Source organism: Silene latifolia, chromosome 3, assembly GCF_048544455.1.
Source record: "Silene latifolia isolate original U9 population chromosome 3, ASM4854445v1, whole genome shotgun sequence".
NCBI lineage: Eukaryota > Viridiplantae > Streptophyta > Magnoliopsida > Caryophyllales > Caryophyllaceae > Silene > Silene latifolia.
Window position 1 is genome coordinate 122,505,798 of NC_133528.1, and position 21,582 is coordinate 122,527,379.

At 34.5% G+C, this 21,582-nt stretch overlaps 1 protein-coding gene across 1 annotated transcript; it reads right to left on the minus strand.

The window, feature by feature from the left end:
* Positions 1–10,100: 10,100 nt before the first annotated feature.
* Positions 10,101–10,829, minus strand: LOC141649614 (uncharacterized). Its single transcript, XM_074458298.1, has one exon. The coding sequence runs from the start codon at positions 10,827–10,829 to the stop codon at positions 10,101–10,103; it is 729 nt and encodes a 242-aa protein (XP_074314399.1).
* Positions 10,830–21,582: the final 10,753 nt, after the last annotated feature.

A 21,582-nucleotide genomic window follows, 5' to 3' on the forward strand; every position in this document is an offset into this window, starting at 1 on the left:
AGTTGAAGGGAAGGAGGGGACCCATGAGGGTTTTTAATTGAATTATGGAATTTGATCTATTCAATAAAATTCTCATGTCATTATGATATTTTAACGTCAAAGTGGCAATTTGTCCTCCTTAACTTTGTTCAATGATGAAATCAGATTTTTAACTTTTAATTGTAGAAAATAACCCCTTTAAATTTAACAAAAAGTGAAATTGAAACCAAATTTTTAATTTTCATTTAAATATCAACAAAAAATCATTTTACATTTATATCATATAACTAATATCACATAAAAATGCCTAATTTTAACTTTATTAATTTATATAAAATTAGTCATCCACCTAAAAAATAATTTTACATTCATTTATAATAAACAAAATAAAAATATGAGAAAAGTTATGAATTATTTTTACATTCATAATAAATTGTCTAACAATTGTAAAATTATATAAAAAAACATTCGCTATTAAAATTATATATTTTATAAAAGTTGTAAGCTTATCAAAGATAAATTTTGTAATTTATTAATTAAATTATAAAATGAATTTGGGTGGAATTTCATGAGCAATCAAACAATAGAATTTAATTTCACTTTTTGTTAAAATTAAGGGGGTTCATTGCTACAATTGAAAGTTAAGAGGTCTCATTTCACCATTGAACAAAGTTAAGGGGGCAAATTGTCACTTTCACGAATATTTTAATCGGTTTTTCTAATGTGTATCCTTAAGTTCTAAGGACACACGATAAGAAGCTAATTGTAGAATGGTTCTAAAGAATACTATAGTATAGTACTTCGTATATCATAACGTTTCTCTAGTTAGTTTGTTAATGTGTGGCTTAAGGGCACAAGGTTAGATATAATTAACATTTTTGCTGTGAGATCTAAGTGCATAATTAAACTGTCTTGAGTAATAAAATCATGATCGGATAATATTTACCCGGCTTACATTTAGTTTAAGGAGTGATTTGCCATAATCATCAATATCTATCTATCTATATTATTAAAGGAAGCTTTTTTCGAGGCACGAGAGAGTCTCCAACTATTCTAAAACACTAAATAAAATAAAGATAAAAGAAAAAAAATCTTTTAAAGAAAAAGTAATTGGTATTATTAAAAAAAATGAGGTTTAGTGTGACAAAAAGATTGAGTTTGAGTTGGACAAAAATTCAGAAGTTAAAATCAAACCAAACGGCAAACGCTCTAACATAATTCTATATATACCCCATATATTGCCTACCAATTATATGTAGCTTAACTCACATAGTCACATGTACGTAAAAATCGGTGGAATGGTTTGATATAAAACATTGTTGATAAAATAAGGATGAAACTCCCCATTATGATCTTAGTGATGGTGTTTGTATGAGAATCAGAATAAGAGATCAATTTATAACTTAGCAAATTCATTAAGAAAACAAAAACTAATCCCTATGTTCGAAATTCATTCGTGAAAACAAACTCAATAACTACACCATTTTATTTATGCATTACCAATTTTTGCTATAAAAGCAAACTCATTTACATGAATTAGTTAGATTAACAATAAAATACTAATTCGTGTTTGTAAAACACACACATATGACCTATATTTTTACGCTTCTTAATAACACCTTGATCTCTTCACAAGTGCTCTTCTATCAGAAATGTACGTAACATTAAGCGACTATTTGTTACGTGATTTAAGCAAAATGAAATTGAGCTCGAAAAAAAAGTTTATAAACCTATTTTATTCTTGGTAATAGGTAATTTTATTTAGTTTAGCAACCGAGTTTATTTATTGTTTTAATTTTAAGTCCACCAGCCCGCTGGTATGAACAACCAAACCAAGCCCGGTATTATGGACAAGGGTAATAAATTCAAGTCTATCGGACAATGTTTTCAAGTATATACCCGCCCATGTCTAGAGCAACTTCGCTAATAATCACCTCTAAAATAGACCAATTTTTTTAAATCTTAACGTGGTATGTTATAAATGAAACATACACTCTTTGTGACTAATAAGACAGAATATTACATGTGGCCCGTGCATCGCACGGGCATTAACTCTAGTATATAACTAAAGGAGGCTTTTTTTTTCTAATTATACTATTAGCATTAAAATTGGGAGATAATTAATTATTTTTAATTTTCTATTATAATTAGAAATATAATTTATTTTACAATTTTCCTATTAGAAATAAGAAATACTAAAGGAGGGTTTTTTTTCTAATTATACTATTAGCATTAGAATTAGGAGATAATTAATTATTTATAATTTTCTATTATAATTAGAAATATAATTTTCCTATTAGAAATGAGAATTAATTAATTATTTTACAATTTTCCTATTAGAAATAGGAAATAAATTAACAATTTATTAAGGCTTTTTTTTCCTAATTATACTATTAGAATTAGGAGATAATAATTATTTAAATTTTTTCTATTATAAATAGGAATACAATTTTCCTATTAGAAATGAGAATTAATTAATTATTTTACAATTTTTATTATTAGAAACAGGAAATAAATTAATTATCTACAATTTATTAATATTAAAAAATTATTCATTAGTATTTGTTCACTTTTTATTAAATTAGAAGGAAAAAAACCTTTGATATATTTATAATATCCAATTTTATAACAACTTTCGATTAAAAAAATGAGGTATTATGAGGCTAAAAGGCCCTAGGCCGAACTGGGTTGTGACAAATGTGCATGCATAATACGTACTACATGGAATTTACTCATGTAAAGAGTAAAATGAACGCTGAAATATGCCCCTATGTCTTTTGTTAATGCTAATGTCATATTTAGTTATACATAATACGAAGTTTATTTTTCAAATGTCATATGTATTTCTCCTACTAATTCTAAAGTTACTTCCCTCACAATACACTTCAACTTCAACTTCTATTGATAATTTATTATTATATTATTTACATTCATTTGTCATTATATAAAAGTATATTAATCAAAATTTAAATAAGATATTCACAAATTATTGATAAGTACAAAGTTTGATATCTATTTTTCAAGGAGTACTAAAAGATAAAGAAAGTTGCTGCTAATTTGCGAATCGAAATATATATAATATTATGACAAATGAGTAAATGTTTTGAAAAACTCTATTGTGTGTTTGTTTTACAATTTAAATTAAAAATGGTACCATGAGTAATAAAATAGAATTGAATGAGGCTTGAAGGTAAATTAAATACACTTATTATAGAAATATGTATAAGGTAAAGATTCAATTCAAGCAATGATCAACATTAAAAAAAAGTCCTGAAAAACACATAAAAGGGTAAGAGTAGTCTTTCCCAAACATAGTGAAGACCGTCTCTCTCAAGCTTTTCTTCTGACAAATTTACATGCATAAAAAAAGGTACTATTCAATTATATGGAGCAAACTAATTATTGTTGATGCTATATATTTTTTTTTTGTGTGTGTGTAAATTGAGCACATCATCATTATAATTTAGGGAGAGATACGAATTGGGGAAGGGCATGCATAATACGATGCTTTAACCACCATAAGGCAAAAATATAAAAATAAATGAAAAAATTTAAACCTAAAAGGGGGTCACGTGACTCACGTACTTGCCAAATCTTCTATAGTTCTCTACCGCATTAATATTCTCATGAAGTTTATGACATTTTTTTCATATTAATAAAAAAATGATTGTACTGCTTCGTACAATTTGTGATTTATAACTTTTAGCTAACTTATTTGAACTTGCTTAAATTTATATTGATGGGGCATATTCTGCACCCGCTGACCAGTCAACATATTGAGCAAGGTCAAAGATATCCACAGCAAGTCAACGGCTTAGACAGCCTAACCGACGCAGCCTGTCGGCCTATCTCTTGGGTCCCATTTGGGCAAGCGCCAGCCGAGGCACACATCCGCGAACTCATATCTAAGACCCCTCGGCGGTGAGTCAACAGGGCCCGCCGGCCTGCCATGGGTCCCTCGGCCGAGGGTAGATCAGTCTTTCCACCTGCTAGCCACTTGGCCACTACGTGACAAAAGGTGAAAGTCTATAAATACTCCTCAACTCTCATTGAGGAGGGGATCCACAATTTAACCTAAGAATCACTATTCATCTGGTAATATCTTCCTTATCTCTCTACAATATATACTTCGCCAAGTAACAACAACTTATCCCTTTAAGTTTACTGACTTGAGCGTCGGAGTGAGTTCGCTCGGTCCAAAGCCGAGCCCTCAGTTTGTTCATCGTTTCAGGAGACCGCAAGGAGGATTCAACTAAAGATGTCATTCTACAAGCACGGGTGGTTACAAATAACTGCTCTGGAATTACACCCGGAACATATATATTTTAAGTGAAGAATATTAATTATAAATATGATAAAGATAAAGTTTGATCTTTAATTTTCTCAGAGATAAAAAAAAAACTCAATTTTTATTTTCTTATAATATACTAATTAAAGGTCATAATGTAAAACAGGAAATTACAACAATCTACTATTTTAATATGTCGATGATCAACACTCAAAATACCACATTTGTTATTTAAATAGTGTAAAAACTCTCAAAATGCTAAAAAAATGTTCAATATGTCGTTATCAAACAAAACCTAAGTTTCTGCATTTTTTTGTCATGTTCAACATAATCTTTATGGGATGTAAAAATGATGAAGTTCATAAAGTAGCAGTTAGTTTTCTGTTAGTTAGATGGACTTTTCAAGAGAGAGATGAAATCTTTGCATTTTAGACCGTTTTATGTTTGAACCGAAGGGATTAAGTAATGAGCTAAAGGTTGTCTCGAGTGGGAATAAGGTTGATTGCGACGAGTTGGTTGACTAAAGTTTTTCCTTAGTAGATCTATATATGCAAAATGAGATGGAGTTAGTAAGATTTATATATGCAAAATGAAATAAATAGCAAAGTTCGTGTATATATATAATATTCAAACTTATTCAGTTTACAAACATAGTACCCAAACACTTTGTTTGAGTATTTGGAATGGAGATAGGTGAGGGGATGAGAAAAAGACTAGCAAGGGAAAGGGAGAGAGATAAGAGGGAAGATTGCTTCTTAAACTTTTCTTTGTTGAAGGAGAAATAAATTATCTTCGACAAGGGAGACGAGGATCCATATATATCATCTGGAGTAAAGATTGGTGTTTCATGGAGGTGATTGTGATTTATGACTTCTTAGATGTAAAACATAGCAAAAAGGTAGTGATAGTGATAGTGGATTGTAAGTTGTTTCAAGTAGTAAGAACTAATCACAGTGGCTGATGTTTTATTTTTCGGGTAAATTAGTGGGGTGGAGGGAGGGTGCATTTGTAGAAGGGTGATGAGTTTAACGAGGATAGTGATAATAAATAAGGTTATTTATCAGTAAAATATCACTTGCATTAAAACATATAGGTAACATGAATAATAACAAGAAACCTCAAAAAATCATACTAATAAACTTAATCTTGACCCCATCAATTCAAATTAAATTAAAACCTTAATTCTAACAATATTGTCAAGAGCAAGGGTTAATTTCCATTGGATTATGGATTTTTCTAGAAGTAGGGGTTTAGTTTTTCACTTGGTTGGATAAATTTGAGAGAAGTTTCGAAGACAAGGATCGATCTTTCAAGGGATTAGATTGTTTTAGATCATGTGTGTGAATAGGGAAGAAAAATAGGGGTCTGCGTGTAGGATTTTGTTTCAAATGAGAAGATGGGGGGGCAAGACTATTGTTATAGGGGGGTCTCATAAGTAGCCCCAGCCATGTAGTATTGCGTTGGAATTTGGTTCACATTCAAAGGTACGTCAATAGTTTGACCGGGAGATATAACATTTAACTACCTGTAAATGTTTTTATGTAACTACCATTTAACCCAACAATGATTATTGTTTTCTTTGACCAATTAAAAAACAAACAGGTATTAATGAACAAAATTTAAAAACTCACAATCTCAAGTATCATATATATAAACTTCATATTGGTTTTATTTTCTTAAAAAAAGAACATTGTCGAGAGCAAGGGTTAGTTTACATTGGATGGTGAATTTTTCTAGAACTAGGGGTTTAGTTTTTCACTTGCTTGGATAAATTTAAGATAAGTTTCGGAGACATGGATCGATCTTTCAAGGGGATGAGATTGTTTTTGATCATGTGTGTGTGTATAGGGAAGAAAAATAGGGGTTTGCGTGAAAGATTTTGTTTCAAATAAGAAGATGGGAGCCAAGACTATTGCTATAGGAGGGGGGGGGGAGGGTCATAAGCAGCCCTAGCCATGTAGTATTGCGTCGGAATTTGGTTCACATTCAAACGTACTTCTATAGTTTCACCGGGAGATATAACTAGGGGTGTTAACGAGCCGAGCCGAGCCCGAGCTTGGCCTTGCTCGGCTTGTGCTCAAGAACCAAAACTCGAACTCGAGCCGATCTCGAGCTTACCCGAACTTGAAAAAAATGTGCTCGTTATAAAGCTTGCAAGCTTTAACGCGAGTTCGAGCCAAACTCGAGCCTAAATCGAGCCTATATAAATTTTTTTTATTTTTTATTTATTTTCTTTCGATATTTTCAATAATAATGCTCGAAGGTTATATGTAAAAATATTTGGCAAACTAGCGAGACATTTGATTATGTGATACAAAAATATAATCATGATAAAATATTTTTATAAAATATGAGCAATATTCTATGTAGTTACACAACTTCGAGCCGCTCGCGAGCTTTTCGAGTCGAGTCGGCCTTTGCTCGGCTTGACTCATTAAGCTCTCGAGCCGAGCCCGAGCCCGAGCCGAGCTCGCACGAGCCGAGCTTTGACCGAGCTTTGACCGAGCCGATCTCGAGTAGCTCTCGGGCTGTCTCGTCTCATTAACACTCCTAGATATAACATTCTAGCTACCTCTAAATATTTTTACATAATTACAATTTGATCCAGCAATGATTAAATATGGTTGTTATTCGAAAGAAGGAGATTTGTTGCATCATTGAGTTGATTACGCAGAGTAGATATTATTGTTTTCCTTGACCAATTGAAAAACAAACAGGTATTAACGAACAAATTTAAAAATTATCAATCCAAGTATCATATATATAAACTTTATATTGGTTTTATTTTCCTAAAAAAAGTATTTTATTAATCAAATACTCTTTTATTCTTATGTCAATATTATGTTAACAGGAAATATTTGTTGGTCATGCAGCATATATAAAATCTTAGACATGAACGATATACTATATGTCTATATTTCATTTTATTGTGAACTTTATCACACATTATTTTAATATACGTACAACGCACGGACAAGAAAACTAGTTAACTAACTAATTAAGGCAGTAAAAACTAAAAAGTTAAGGTATGAAAATCGTTTTAGTTCTAAACTAGTGTCTCGTGGCCTATCTCACCATATTCACATGATTACTTTCATTAAAAATTTGAATTCAAAAAGTATACATTATAAACCACTTGTAAAAAGGTGGCTCATATCAACAGAGATAATCATAATAATTTAAAAAATTTCATTCCCTTACTTAGAAGATGTAAATATTTCCTCAATACCTCACTAGTAATTAGTTGCCATTCTCTTACACTTTTTTTCACTAAAAATTATTAAATATTGTTCATATTTAAGTCGAGTAAGATCACAATGGTAATAAACATCTTAGTAAGATCACAATGGTAATAAAAATCTTTCTAAGATAATGAGGAATTCATGTATAGAAACAATGGCACTAAAGAGTAAAGACAACCGAAAATAATATTTTTACTTTTTTTTGAAGTAAAAGATTAATTTTATTAATAAAAATAATAATAATAATAATAATAATATGTCGTATAAGAATTGCAACAAAAATCGAAATTAACTGAATACAAAATTTTAAAAAACAAACAAGACAAACTCTTCATAAAACCAAGATCGTTATTAGATAAAAATTTTACTTTGCACATGACTTAAATTTGTGTTTAGTAAATAGAAATAATGAGTTTTTCCATTGGAAAATAAAGACAATTTTTACTAATACCGCCTTACATTTTTTTTCATGTTAGACTTGTCAAAATCACAACTTATATTCATGTATGTTACCAACTTATAAAAGAGTTGTTAATACTTTATTTTTGTTTTTTATGGACCGGTAGTAAATAAATACGGGATAAAATATTACTTTAATTAATTATATCGATCTTTTAAGAGGCATACAGATGGATGTAATTAAGTGTCCAAGATAAATTTATGTTTCGAGATAGGATTCTCTCCATTTTCTACTAACAATCACATAATAATGTATTGTCCTCCATAGACTCTTATTCCTTTATTTTTATATATAAATATAGAATCGTTAGATTGCACCGAAATATAATCTTAATCATTTAGAGAAAATAAACCCTTTACTCCTTTTTAAGAAATGGAGAGAATCTTAATTCATGGGTTTCCTATCCCATATCTCTTGATATTTCAAGACCTTAGAAAATTATTTCTAGAAGTGCACAACAAAGTAAGTAAACAAAGCTCCTAAAGTATGCAAGTCAAGTATAACAGTTGGTTTTTTTTGTGACAGTCATCAATTGTGGTGACGGCTTTAAATATGATCACTTTATAATAAAAAGTAACCAGTCACTAAATATTACATATTAAATAATGGTCACATTTTCTCATAGAAATGATCACATTTAATTCCTTCACAAAACAAAACGGCCACAAATAAGAATTTGTCTTAAAACTTATTTATTTGGGATTTTCCCAACAAATACTACCCGTTCCACCTAGACTCCTAACCTAGAGTGTAAAGTGTAAAGTGTAAAGTGTGTAATAATAATTGAATCATGCCTAACTAAGGTAGCTAGAAATTAACAAACCTAATTCTAAAGTCATAAGATCAAACATTTTAGGTTCATTTACTTACGTTTCCTCTAATGTCATTTTCGGTTTGGGTGACAAGGTTTGATTTGTAAGGCAGGTAAGTTAGAGAAGGTAACATATCATCTAATTATTGTCCAAATTTTCAAAACTATAGGTAAAAAGTTAACATTTTTAGGTCAAACTAATTAGTTCAAGTGCACTATATATTTACTATTTACAATTGTAATCGCTTTTGTAATGTACTCGTACTTCGTACTTAAAAGTGAAGAAGCGTTATTACTCTGAAATTGATGAGGGTCACTTTAGATCGTCTAGTACGATCAATCGAACATGGTATTAAATTATTAGCCAAGACGTTACAATCCGGCCTAACACAAACAGAACTTAATTTTTTTTTTCTTTTTTTACCATTTTTATTGTAAAGGAACTTTAAAAATACAAGTATTTGATATTGATATTCGTTATTACATCTCATTATTAACTATTACAGTGAACCTGAGGTCTTACCAAAACTACATAGTGATATAATTAAAACTAACTAAGTCATGGTTTTTCTTTCACTGCCCGTATCAACGCATCATATTGCGCTAATATACTCGTCCTATTCACGATCGCAACGATAATTTTTGTGACTAATAGAATTTGATACAATGGAATGATAACTTGGTAATCTTTAAGGCTAGGGTAGTGTTTGGTTTGCACTTTGGTCATCTTAATAATGATAGTGAGTGACTACCCTACAAAATTAAAAACCAACACCTATTTGAACACTTGGATACATGAGTTGTCTAAGAAAAAATAGGAGTCCATGCAACTTTATCCGTTCCTCCTCTAATCACATTATTGATACCAAATAAAAAGTGGGTACGACTACAAATTGAAAGTTGCTAACTTGCTACATACATCAATACAATGCAATGCAATGCAATGAATGCATCCAAAGCTAATGCAAGTCGATCATATTCCTTGTCACAAAAATTGAGTCAAATTAGAACTCTATCTTTTTTTTATTTTTCTCATCTATTTCACATTTATATTTTCTCTCTTGTACTTTTCTTCTTCGTCAAATTCCTTTCCAACTTGAATGTAACCATATACTCCTATTAAAACAAGCAGAAAAATTGAAATAACATGTGAAGTAACATCTTGGTTTGACAGCAACATGAATAAATAGGAGGTGTCATAATCCAATTCTCCAAACACATTATTATTTATTTATTTTATTTTTTTACAAGAAGATATACCTCATTTTATTAGAAAGAGGATAAAAACTTACAAAGCTAACCACTAAGAGGCTAAGAGCCTTAGGCAAGATGAGCAACAAGACAACTAGGAAGAGAACTACAAGCTAACAAACGATGTTTAACAGTTAACTGAATCTGACTGAGAAGAGCTGCAGTAGAGTTCTGATGCCCAGTGAAAATTCGTTGATTTCTCTCCTGCCATAAGTAATAGATAACAGCAGCAAGACAAGCTTTTCGCCACATATTCTTCCAATGCCTCTGACTCTTGGTTTGAGCCATCCATCGAAATTTTGACCAGAGGTTAACAGAACGACTGCAAAGATGCATCCACTGAAGCAAAGCATTCCAGACATCCTGAGAGAATGTACAGCTGAAAAAGAGATGTTCATGACTTTCAGCAACAGCCTGACAAAGGACACATCTGTTAATCAGGATCAGACCCCTGCTGATAAGAAGATCAACCGTGGGTAGATGTTTAGAAGCAGCTAAGATGGCACAAGTCCTGTGTTTAGGAACAATAGCATTCTCCTGCAGAGTTTTAAACCAGTAGACAGTCTCCCCCTTTTCTCTGAACCAATGGTAAGCTGTGCTAACCTTGAATTTACCATGCCTGACCCAGTTGTTCAGTATCTGAGTAGCAGCCACAATAGAACCAGTTCTAGCAACAATTTCATCCTTTACAGCCAGTATACTGCAAAGACTCTCAGAATAACGATCTTTGACACTAAGTGTCCAAATAAACCCAGTGGAAAGAATATAGGCTCTATTCCACTGTGCCCAGTGTAACATTCCGTTTGATATCTATGAGTATCTTGATATTGGATTTGCTAGTGGATGATATATTACGGAGCTAGAAGCGTTTGTGAACGGTAGTTGGTAGTGTATGGAGTTAGTGTTGAGAGAGATATAATGGAGTTGATACGATATCGTGAGCCATGTTGTGGAGGTAGGAATAGTTAGTGGAGTTGGTGTTACGAGTTCATGTTTGGTTGGAGTTTTGTTTTGAGTTCTTAGTTACGTTGTTGTGTCTTGATCGAGTTAGTATGTTTGTTTTTTAGTATGGGTTGAATTTCGGGGACGAAGTTCTTTTTAAGGAGGGAAGACTGTAATACTACTGTTTTACGAGTCTTTGGGTACTCTATCGAGTGGGACTTACTCTGTCGAGTAAGTATGTTTTTATACGAAACAGTAGTCTATCTTATGGGTACTCGATCGAGTATGTATGGCACTCGATCGAGTAAGGGGCACTCGATCGAGTAAGTTACTTACTCGATCGAGTAAGTTACTTTTACGAGTTGTTTTAGTCGGGTTTTGTTAGTAACGCGTGATAGATATATTAAGCTTTCCGTCACTTTTTTCATCATTTGTACTTTTTATAAAAAACTTTCAAAGAGAAAAGAAGTTACGTTGTCTACGTCGTCGCGTTACTATCAAATCCCAAGGCTTGTGTCGCCATAATCCTGAGTTCTTTATACCGTTGAGACCGTCATATTATGGGTAAGATCCTTATACGTTTTTATGTTGATCCGTTGATTTTAGTTGAAACCCTAATTGCGTAATTTGGGGGTTTTGGGAGTATTGTGTTTAGTAGATGGTGATTGTATGATTGTATGTTTGATAGGAGGTGATTTCATTGAAGAACGATTTTGATTAGCTGCTAGACCGTCTGTGGTGATTGCTTTTCCAGGTAGGGTTTCCCTACTCGATATTAGTTACATAATGTGTGGTGATTGTGCTGTAGTTAATGATTGTTGGTTGATTCAGATGGTTGCGATTTCATGTTGTTGGTTGATTCAGACGGTTGTGATTTCATATTGTTGATTGATTCAGACGGTTTTTGATTTTGTAATGTGATTACTGTTTAATTGTCTGTGATCTTTAAGGTGCGTCCCTGGCTGAGTGGAGTCACTTGCGGGAGTGGCTTCACGCCCTTGATTCGCCTTCTGTGGAACCCGCCACAGAAGGGATGTGCACATTAATGAACATGGGTTTATCGCTCGATGGAGATGAGCGGGGCTTAGGTGGGAACGGCTGCGGTCCCCCATTGGCGGCGAGGAGTAACCTGTTGCGATGGGTACTCTGGCAGGGCTACACACGTTAGTGTGTAGTCAGTTGTGTGGAGATTGGAGATGGAGACTGGAGTTGTGTTGAGTTGTTTGAACTGTTTGTGTACTTTTTTCATTGTGATATTGTTTTTGTGTAATTAGTACTGACCCCGTTTAAATGTTTTAAAAACTGTGGTGATCCATTCGGGGGTGGTGAGCAGGTATGAGATGATGCGTATGGGATAGCTGGGGTGAGTCGCCACGTTGCAGTTTAGAAGTCTTCCGCTGTGTCTGACACTTTATATTATTTTTGATAGTAGACCTTGTATTTCCTTTTATCGGTTTTGGTTTTGAAACATGTAATCACTTAAACTATATTTACTTTTAAAGTACGTTTCTTTATTATCTTTTGATTATCATTGCCTCGGGTAACCGAGATGGTGACGTTCCTATACCTGAGTGGTCCTGGTAAGGCACTTGGAGTATGGGGGTGTTTTAAAGTGGTATCAGAGCGACGATCCTGAAACCTGTAACCAATGAACCTAATGAACATAGGGAGTCAAATTAAAATGAACCCGGGTTAGGAGTTGTAGGAGCTAATGCAAAGACTTGGGAGACGTCCTAAAGTCGCGAACTCGCCCTACAATTTTGAACCGGTCACCATGGGATATGAGTCGGGGTCGCTATGTGTTTATTGTGAATTGTGTACCAATATAGTGATGTGTGGCATGAATCGGTGTGATTTTGTATGTTGTTGGTTGAAAGCATGCTGAATGATAGTTGGTTTACAATGTTGGTTGGAGTAGTTGGAAAAGTATGTGAGAATGATGAATGAGGTGGTGGAAAAGGAAGTAGTTCATATGTTATAATATGTGATGAATAATGATATTGCAGGATGAATGAATTATAACGTGTCTATACTAGTAACATGTGATTAGGGGATGTAATATGATTTTACACAGTTCTGTTTGCGTAAACTTAAATAATAAGTTCATATGCTTGTCTACTGTTGTGCCATATACACTTGTTAGATGAAGAATGTGGTTGAAATGGAAAGAATAGAATGGAAAAGATGGGATGTCAATTGCATGAGAATATGAATTTTGTGATTACGAATATGTTTCGGTGACGAAGTGTATTTGTAATATTGTTGCATTAGTAACATGGAAATAGGATTTGTAATGTACGAGTATGTTTGTTGTACGTAAAGTTATAGAATAAAAGCATGTGGGTAAATCATGATTGACAAGTTGAATAATCTATGTGCATGATGAATGTTGTTGCTTGGCTTTTGAAGATAGTAACATGTGATTAAGAATACTGGTTTTATGAGCATCGAGTTGTTTTTGTTTACCTTGTTGTCGTTTAAGTTGTTTGGAAGTAAAATCAAGTAGTTGTGTTTTCGATTATAGAGAGGTTGTCTTTAAACTGTTATAACTCGAGATGCATAAATGATTTTAATGTGATTCCAATTAGAGGTGATAGATTATTCTTTTACGATTCTAACGATAGGTCACACGCCCAAAACGATCAAGAAACGAGTGAGTTATGACTGTTTTACGAAAATTGGACAGTGCTGAGAAATGCGGAGGGTACTCGATCGAGTGGCCCTTACTCGATCGAGTGCACCTCTGTTACTCGATCGAGTAACCCTTACTCGATCGAGTAGTCCTGGTAATTTGTTTTACGTACTTCTGACCTTCACCTACTCGATCGAGTAAGTCACTTACTCGATCGAGCGGCCTGTACTCGATCTAGTGATCCCTGTTTTGGGTCATATGCTTATCTTTTGACTTCGTTGCATATCATGTTTAATTCAAAGGTGTTATTTTGCTTCTTTATGCATTGTTTTACATGTATGTTGGTCCTGATACGTAAGTTACCCAATCTTATGATATAAGGAGTGGCTCTTGTGGTGAGTATGAGTTGGTGGGGAGGACATGAGTTATATGTGGTTGTGATAGATAGTGGAAAAAGAAAAAAGGATTGTTAAGGCTTATTGAGGCATGGAGCATGTTTTGTGAGATAAGACGAGTGATATGATTGTGTGATGAGTAATGTAAAAGTAAGTGAATGTGGGCAAGGGGTGATGTAAACGTGAGAATGAATAGATGGAAATGAGAGATGCAAATTGTACGTGGTAACTTTGGATGTTTCAGGATTATGAAGGGAGGTAGTTATGACTCGGTTGGTTAAGAATATATATAATGGAAAGGTCGTTATAGGTAAATGGAAATAAATGGTGTATAAAGAGCTTAGATTGAGCTATGCAGCAATGTGAATTTGCAGATAGTGAGTGAGTTTGAGAATTTGTGTTATCAAGAGGTGAAACTAATGTGTGATTTCCTTGGGCAATTAACGGTATAAAATGAATTTTGATTTATAGAGATGTAAAAAGGGAGATGCAACTGTTTGAACATTAAACGTTGATTCTATGGACAGATTAGTGGCAAGGGTGAGTGATAGCATAATAAGAGAATATCTATGGTAAGAAAGAGGGAGATGATATCGATATAAAATAATGAGATGTGAGTTTTGGAGCAATGAGAAGGTAACCGGAGCACTAGAGAATTAGATAGAAATAATGAAGATTTGAATTATTAACTGATTTTGTCGAGGGTAAAAGAAAAGAATGAGGGGAGTAAAACTAGGAACATGTTCACCGAGGTTATGTGATATAAAAGTAAGGAATCATCAAGATGTGTGATACTATCATGAGGATTTGAGTTTACAGTTATATAGAAGTTCCAGGACAACATGATAATCATGAGTTTCGAGGAATTAAAGAAAGTAAAAGTTGGGTCAGGAATTTGCACGATATGAGATTTTGGTGGTGAGTCGGGTGACGATACAATTAAGGATGGAAATGGGAAATAGTGTTGAGGTGATTTTTGTTGATGTATTTGATGTTCGTTATTTGGGATGATAACCAAAGATAGGAAAGGAACTGTGATGTTTAGATATGAGTGTAAGAGGCTTGATGTCCGAACGATGGTAGAGTTGAAGGGTTGTCACTAAAGGTTAAGAGTGATGATAAATAGGAAAAATGGTCATTCTAAAGGGGTTGATTTTATAGAGACCCGATTGATGAGTACGGTTGTGAGGAAGTATGAGGTGTGGTCTTAGGAGGTGGTTGCTAGTAGTTGAGTACTAGTTGAATGGTTATTCTTGGCAGGAGGTGATGGTTATGCGAATAGGGAAATATGTTATATGAGGGGCATATGAGTTAAGCTCGGGCGACAGGTAACCTTTGTTGAGTGGTAACTTACGTGATCAGGATTGACTAGTTGGATGTGATTATGGGTCTAAGATGTATATAAATGTTTGTGCGAGGTTGTGACCTCACGAGAAGCGGTATGGTGTGATAGTTATAATGTTGTTATCTGAATGTTCTGTAATATATGTTGGATACGGTAACTTAATGGAATGATTATCAAAAGTGATAGTTTGGGTGGTCTGACATGACTGGTTATACTTGCATGTATATTCATGATATATGTTTATTCCGTGAAAAGGTATGGATGGTATGCATGAGATTCTTGTCTGTTATTCCGTATGATATATGGTGTTGTGATCTAGTAAAGCAGTCTTGAGTAGGGATGGCAGTGGGTCGGGGACCCGACCCAGACCCTGAGGGTCGGACCCTAATGGGTCGGGTATGGGTCTCATTTTTTCAGACCCAATGGGTATGGGTCGGGTATGGGTCTTAAGAAAATATTTCGGGTCCGGGTCCGGGTCTAAGTTATGAGACCCATACCCGACCCTTAGACCCTTTATTAAAGAAAAAAAATCAAAATTACAACTTTTCTGAATTCATACTGGTAGACTGTAGAAATCCGACTAAAATCTCTTTCTCTTCCCTCATCCCATAAAGTGATAAAACTCAACCAAACCCTTCTGACAATACCACCACTCCACCACTGACACAAGAAAACCACCACCACAGCACTGATACGCGACTGGCAACCACCTCTCTAATAGCCGAGGACCACAACCACCATTAACGGCAGATTAATAAACTCATAATGTTAAAGTAGTATGATTTTTTTTTTTAATATTATTGACCCTATAGTTGTTAATCTTGTTACTAAAGTGGCTGAAACTCGGACCCGCGGGTAGACCCAGACCCTACCCTTACCCATAGGGTCCGGGTATGGGTCCTCAAATTTTAGACCCTTGCGGGTCTGGGTCGGGTACGGGTCCAATGGAAAAATCTCGGGTCGGGTCCGGGTCTAGGCGGACCCTACCCAGACCCTACCCATTGCCATCCCTAGTCTTGAGTAAGTTTTTCTTGTCCGAGATGTTATATTGAGTCAGTGTTTATGGGATTGTGTATGTTGTGATGTCTATCGGTGTGGTTGTGGTGCCTCGGGTGGTGATCCGGGCACGGTACTTAGTGTTGTGATGCGGGTGAAGGAAATGTAGATCTATATACATACCAACATACTCATATATGTCGAAATAAATTTGTCATAAAATTAAATGTGGATTTTATGCATGCAAACAATATGAAAAATAGAGGAGAAATCATGTCCTTACATTGATGATTTCGGTTTAATGGGCACAAGAGAGATCACCTTTCTCTCTTGTTCTTGAGCTTTCCCTTATGGAAGAACAAAGATCCAAGTATAGGATCTCTCCTTAGGATTAATACCCAAAGCTTTCTCTTAATCAAATTAATATTACAAGTACTAGTATAATATTAATCTAGTAGAAAATTGACCCAAAATTATTATGAACACTTGAAGAGTCTATTGATCCAAAATACTCAAGGGGGGGGGGGGTGAATTGAGGATTTAAAACTTTTTAAAATCTTTTTCGATATGTATATGTAATTGAATATTTAAAGTTTATTGATTAAACTTTAACTATTCAACTAATGATGATTAACGAAACAAACAAAAGAACGAAAGAAGAAGAGACACAAGGGTTTTTGAAGTGGTTCAGTTTCACAAGTCGAAACCTACGTCCACTATTCTCGATTAATAAATTTAGTACCTTTCTACGGATTACAAATTTACTAACCCAACTCGTACAACTAACTCTAGCTGTAACTCAATGAGTACCGTTAAATACTCGAGTGACTAACTTACGCTAATAAGAAAGCACTAATGATTCTTCTAATAGTTCACGTTAATGAACAAGTAAGCAATCAATTATAGCACTATTATCTTATAACGATAATGAAGAACAAGTATGCGAGTTTTTGTAAAGACACGACCTTTCGAAATTAGCAAATCGGTTTTCGTTAAAAACACACGGTTTGCTCTTTAAAATATGAAAAACAATTTTATGCTTAAGGTCTCTATTTTAGATGTTGTAAATAACAAAGTATTTATAGGCAAAGAGAAGGAGAGCTACACGGTTTCAAGGAAACCCTAATAGCCGAATAATAAGATATAATTATAAATTATATCTTCCTATTATCTCTTACCTAAAAGCCATAGAAGATAATAAAGATTATTCTAAAAGATAGAATATAATCTATCTAATATTATCTTTACTATAAATTCTAAGATTATGATAAGATTTCCTAAAACAAGAAAATCTTTTACCATAAACAAATATATAAGTAAGATATACAAGATATGTAAAGATTATTTTACATAATAAAATCTTTACCAAATCTCTTAGGCAACACGGCATGACACGGCTCATGGGCTCGTGTATCCATGCAAACCCTAATCTTAGTATATAATTAGAATTTAGGTTTTAGGAGAGGTTAGATGAAAACCCTAATTGATAGTAAAGTCCAACTCATAAGTTGACTCAATGACCATCAATTAACGTCAATCATAAAACCGGACTCCTCACTAAACCGGGCTTTACAAAATAAATACTTCCATTAAAACATATAAAATAGACTTTAAGAAATTGTAAAACAATTTTCGAACCATTTAAAAGTCGTGTATAAAAACTCAGCATTTCAATGTTATAGTAGAAGAGCTATAACATTGAGCTCTTTTACTAGTAATGTTATAGCCGCAAAGCTATAACTTTACTAATTCAAGAAACTCATTCTTGATTACCACTACGAGATAATCACCTATACTATTCTAATCTTCAGGGAGATCTTCGAGTATAGGCTACATCATCATCCAAGCTTGATTAATCTTCTAGAAGAACTCCGTCTTCACATAATGCTTGAACGAATCTTCGAATTGTTTGATCTTTAAACAAGGACTTGAACTTCTCATGTGTACGTCACAATCTTCTTGGTTGCTCGTAATAAGTTAATGCTAAAACACTTAACAAACAATTACACGCAACAAGTATATAACATGTAAGGCACCTTGACATCATCAAAACATAAACATATAAGCTATATGGTCCAACAAATTCCCCCTTTTTGATGATGGCAAGTCTCCTAAAATTGTGACTAATGAACAAGTTCCCCCTTAATATAATACCATTATCTTGATAATAAAGAGTAACACAAGATCAAACAATTATATCCAATATCAAAGCTTTAAGGACTTTAAGAGACAATTGGTCTTGACAAGGAGCAAGCTTAGGTAGATGCTTACCATAGACGTTCTTTCCCCCTCTTGACATCATCGAAAAGTTAAGAACAAATTAAAAATGACTAGAATAATATAAGACGAGACAAGAGATAAAAACGTCATTAGAAAATAAGATAACATGCAAGACTAAAAGCATCCAAAAGATAATAAACATCCAAACTAAGAGTTAAACATGTCTAAAGCCAAATGGGCCGAATGATCACATGTTTAATAGAACACTTGGGCCATAACCACAAGTGTAAGCCAAAATGGGCCGAATGATAGTTTGATTAACACACCACAAACAAAGAAGCTAATGAAATTAAAGGCTAATGATGGTAGGACGTGAGGAATCAGATGTTGCGTGTCTTATATGGGTTTACGTAGTCGGGTCGGGTACGGTGCTCCAAAGCATCCAGACGGTCGAAAGAACTCCTAACCAACTGTGAGAGAGTAGCAATGCTTCTTTCAAAATTAAGGACTTTCAACGAAAGAGCCTTTGTAGCTTCCAAAGTAAGAGCTTGATCTCCCGCCAATGCTTTCCCGTGCATCACCAACGCACCTCCACGACTAGTAAGGAACCGAGACGATCACCATGTGGGAACACTTCCCCACGGATAGCCTTTAGCTCCCTTTCAAAACCCGCCAATCTCTTATCCACACCCTCCATCCATGAGTACACCCGACTAGCATCTAATTCCGAGTCTAAGGACCGAGATGGTCCAACTCGTGACAATGCCGTGGCCAAGCTAGCCGAATGCTCCTCAAATTTCTGCATTAACCCATTCATAAATCCTTCCAATTTCGATTCAATGACTCCTAAACCCGAATCCACGGGAACCTTTTCAACATCTTTCACAAGTTGCAATTCGGGTCCATCAAAGAATCGACCCATTAACTTGATTAATTTGTCACACATACAATCTCTAGCACTAACACCATAACTGTCAGGCCCTATTACTTGCTTAATTTCCAACAACCGAGAGATCCACATACCGTAAGGCAAATCAATCGTGGTGCTCAACTTATCCTTTGTCACCGTAAGACCAGTTTGAAGAATACGGTGCAAAACAACACTTGCTAAATTTACCTTTTGACCCTCTAACCAAGAATAAACCATAATTGCCTCATAACTTGACACCTTATCACGGCCCCCTCTTCTCGGCACTATGGTGTTCCACAAAAAATTCAAGAAAAATTTAATTTTGGCCGAAAGAGGACGAACCACGATATTGACACCCTCCGTCATCTCCTCAAAATATTGTTTTACCAAAGATTCCTTTTCACTCCCAACATTAGACCATTCAAGACTCGGATTTAATTCAATCCCTTCATTAGGAACCGAAAAAGCAGAGCAAAAATCCGAAAAAGAGACGGTAACATCGACACCATTAACAACCGCATGCAACACTCCCTTTTTAATCGACACACTAGCAAAGAACTGTACCACTTCAACCGGGTATACAGGACCCGAAACCGACTTATGTGACTCCAACCTTGAAAATCAAGAAAATTGATAAAGAAGGAAAGAGCGGGTACACTAACCAACCAAGACTTCGGATAATACCGACCACCATGAATAGAATACCTCAAAACTCGATTTACCAAGATGCTTTCATCGTGTGTAAGCCGAACACGATTCAATCCTTCCTTCGTCGCGGCTTTCGAAGCATCTTTGAACAGAGCACGAGTAACACCATTCCGAACCATCACCTCGGGTTCCTCCACACCAGCTTCACCATTATCAACTACAACCTTATTTTTCCCTTTGAAAAGACGGCGTCTTTTTCCTTCGGAGACCGATTCGTCCCGACTACGAAACAGGGGCGAGTTTTGGTTGGGTTGAGGTGAAGGACAATTCATGGAATGAGGAGTATGTGGTGGTAGGGGTGATGTTTGGTGAGGAAGGGGACGGTTTTGGTTGATACGGGTTGAGGAACGAGTGGTTTTTGCATGGGATGAGTTCATGATGATGGAGATGGTTTGAAAAAGGGATGATGGTGATTGTTGGAGTAAAGAGGAAGATATGTAATGATGGTAAATATTTGAGGGAGGAAAGAGGTAGGCAAGTGGGATGGGTGGACGGTCAAGGGAAGGGTAGATATAGGTGTAGGTGTTCTAGGGTTAACAAGTGTAGATATTTTATGGTAAGTGTGGTTAATTAGGAATAGGAGAGTAATAGGATGAGATTTAGGAAATTGAGTTGATATAGGAATCATTGAGCCGTGTATTGTGAGCTGATTTTGTGAGATTTTCTTTTGATTTTTGGAAAAATACAAGAAAATATGGTGTGTTTGTTTATTGAGAGAATAAGTTTGGACATTAATTAAATTCTAAATAGCAAAAAGAATCTTATGAAAATAATATTTCTATAAACGCATTTATTCATGCAACGCAATATACGGACACTGATCATACAATCTTAACTTAACTAGTCAGTCATAAAAAGATTAAACATATATAGAAGCTTAGGTACCACTGATTAAACCAATTTCCAACCGTAAAGTCTCAAATCGTTCTCTAGCTAATGATTTTGTCAAAATGTCAGCCCATTGTTTTTCAGTACTACAAAATTCAAGTTTTATATTCCCCTTCTCAACATGGTCTCGTATAAAATGGTGTCTTATTTCAATATGTTTGGTACGAGAATGTTGTGCGGGATTTTTAGAAATAATTATCGCGCTAGTATTATCACATAAAATAGGAATACATCCTACATCAACACCATAATCACGTAATTGTTGCTTAAGCCATAAAAGTTGAGTACATACCGATCCTGCAAACAATATATTCGGCCGGCGATTGAGAGCAACCGAATTTTGTTTCTTGAACCCCACGTGATGATACATGGTCCGATAAAAGTGGCGACACCTGACGTGCTTTTTCTGTCTAGAGAACATCCCGCGTAGTCGGCATCAGAATAGCCGACTAGGTCAAAATTGCATTCCATAGGATACCATAGATATAAGTTGGCCGTTCCAATTAAATAACGTA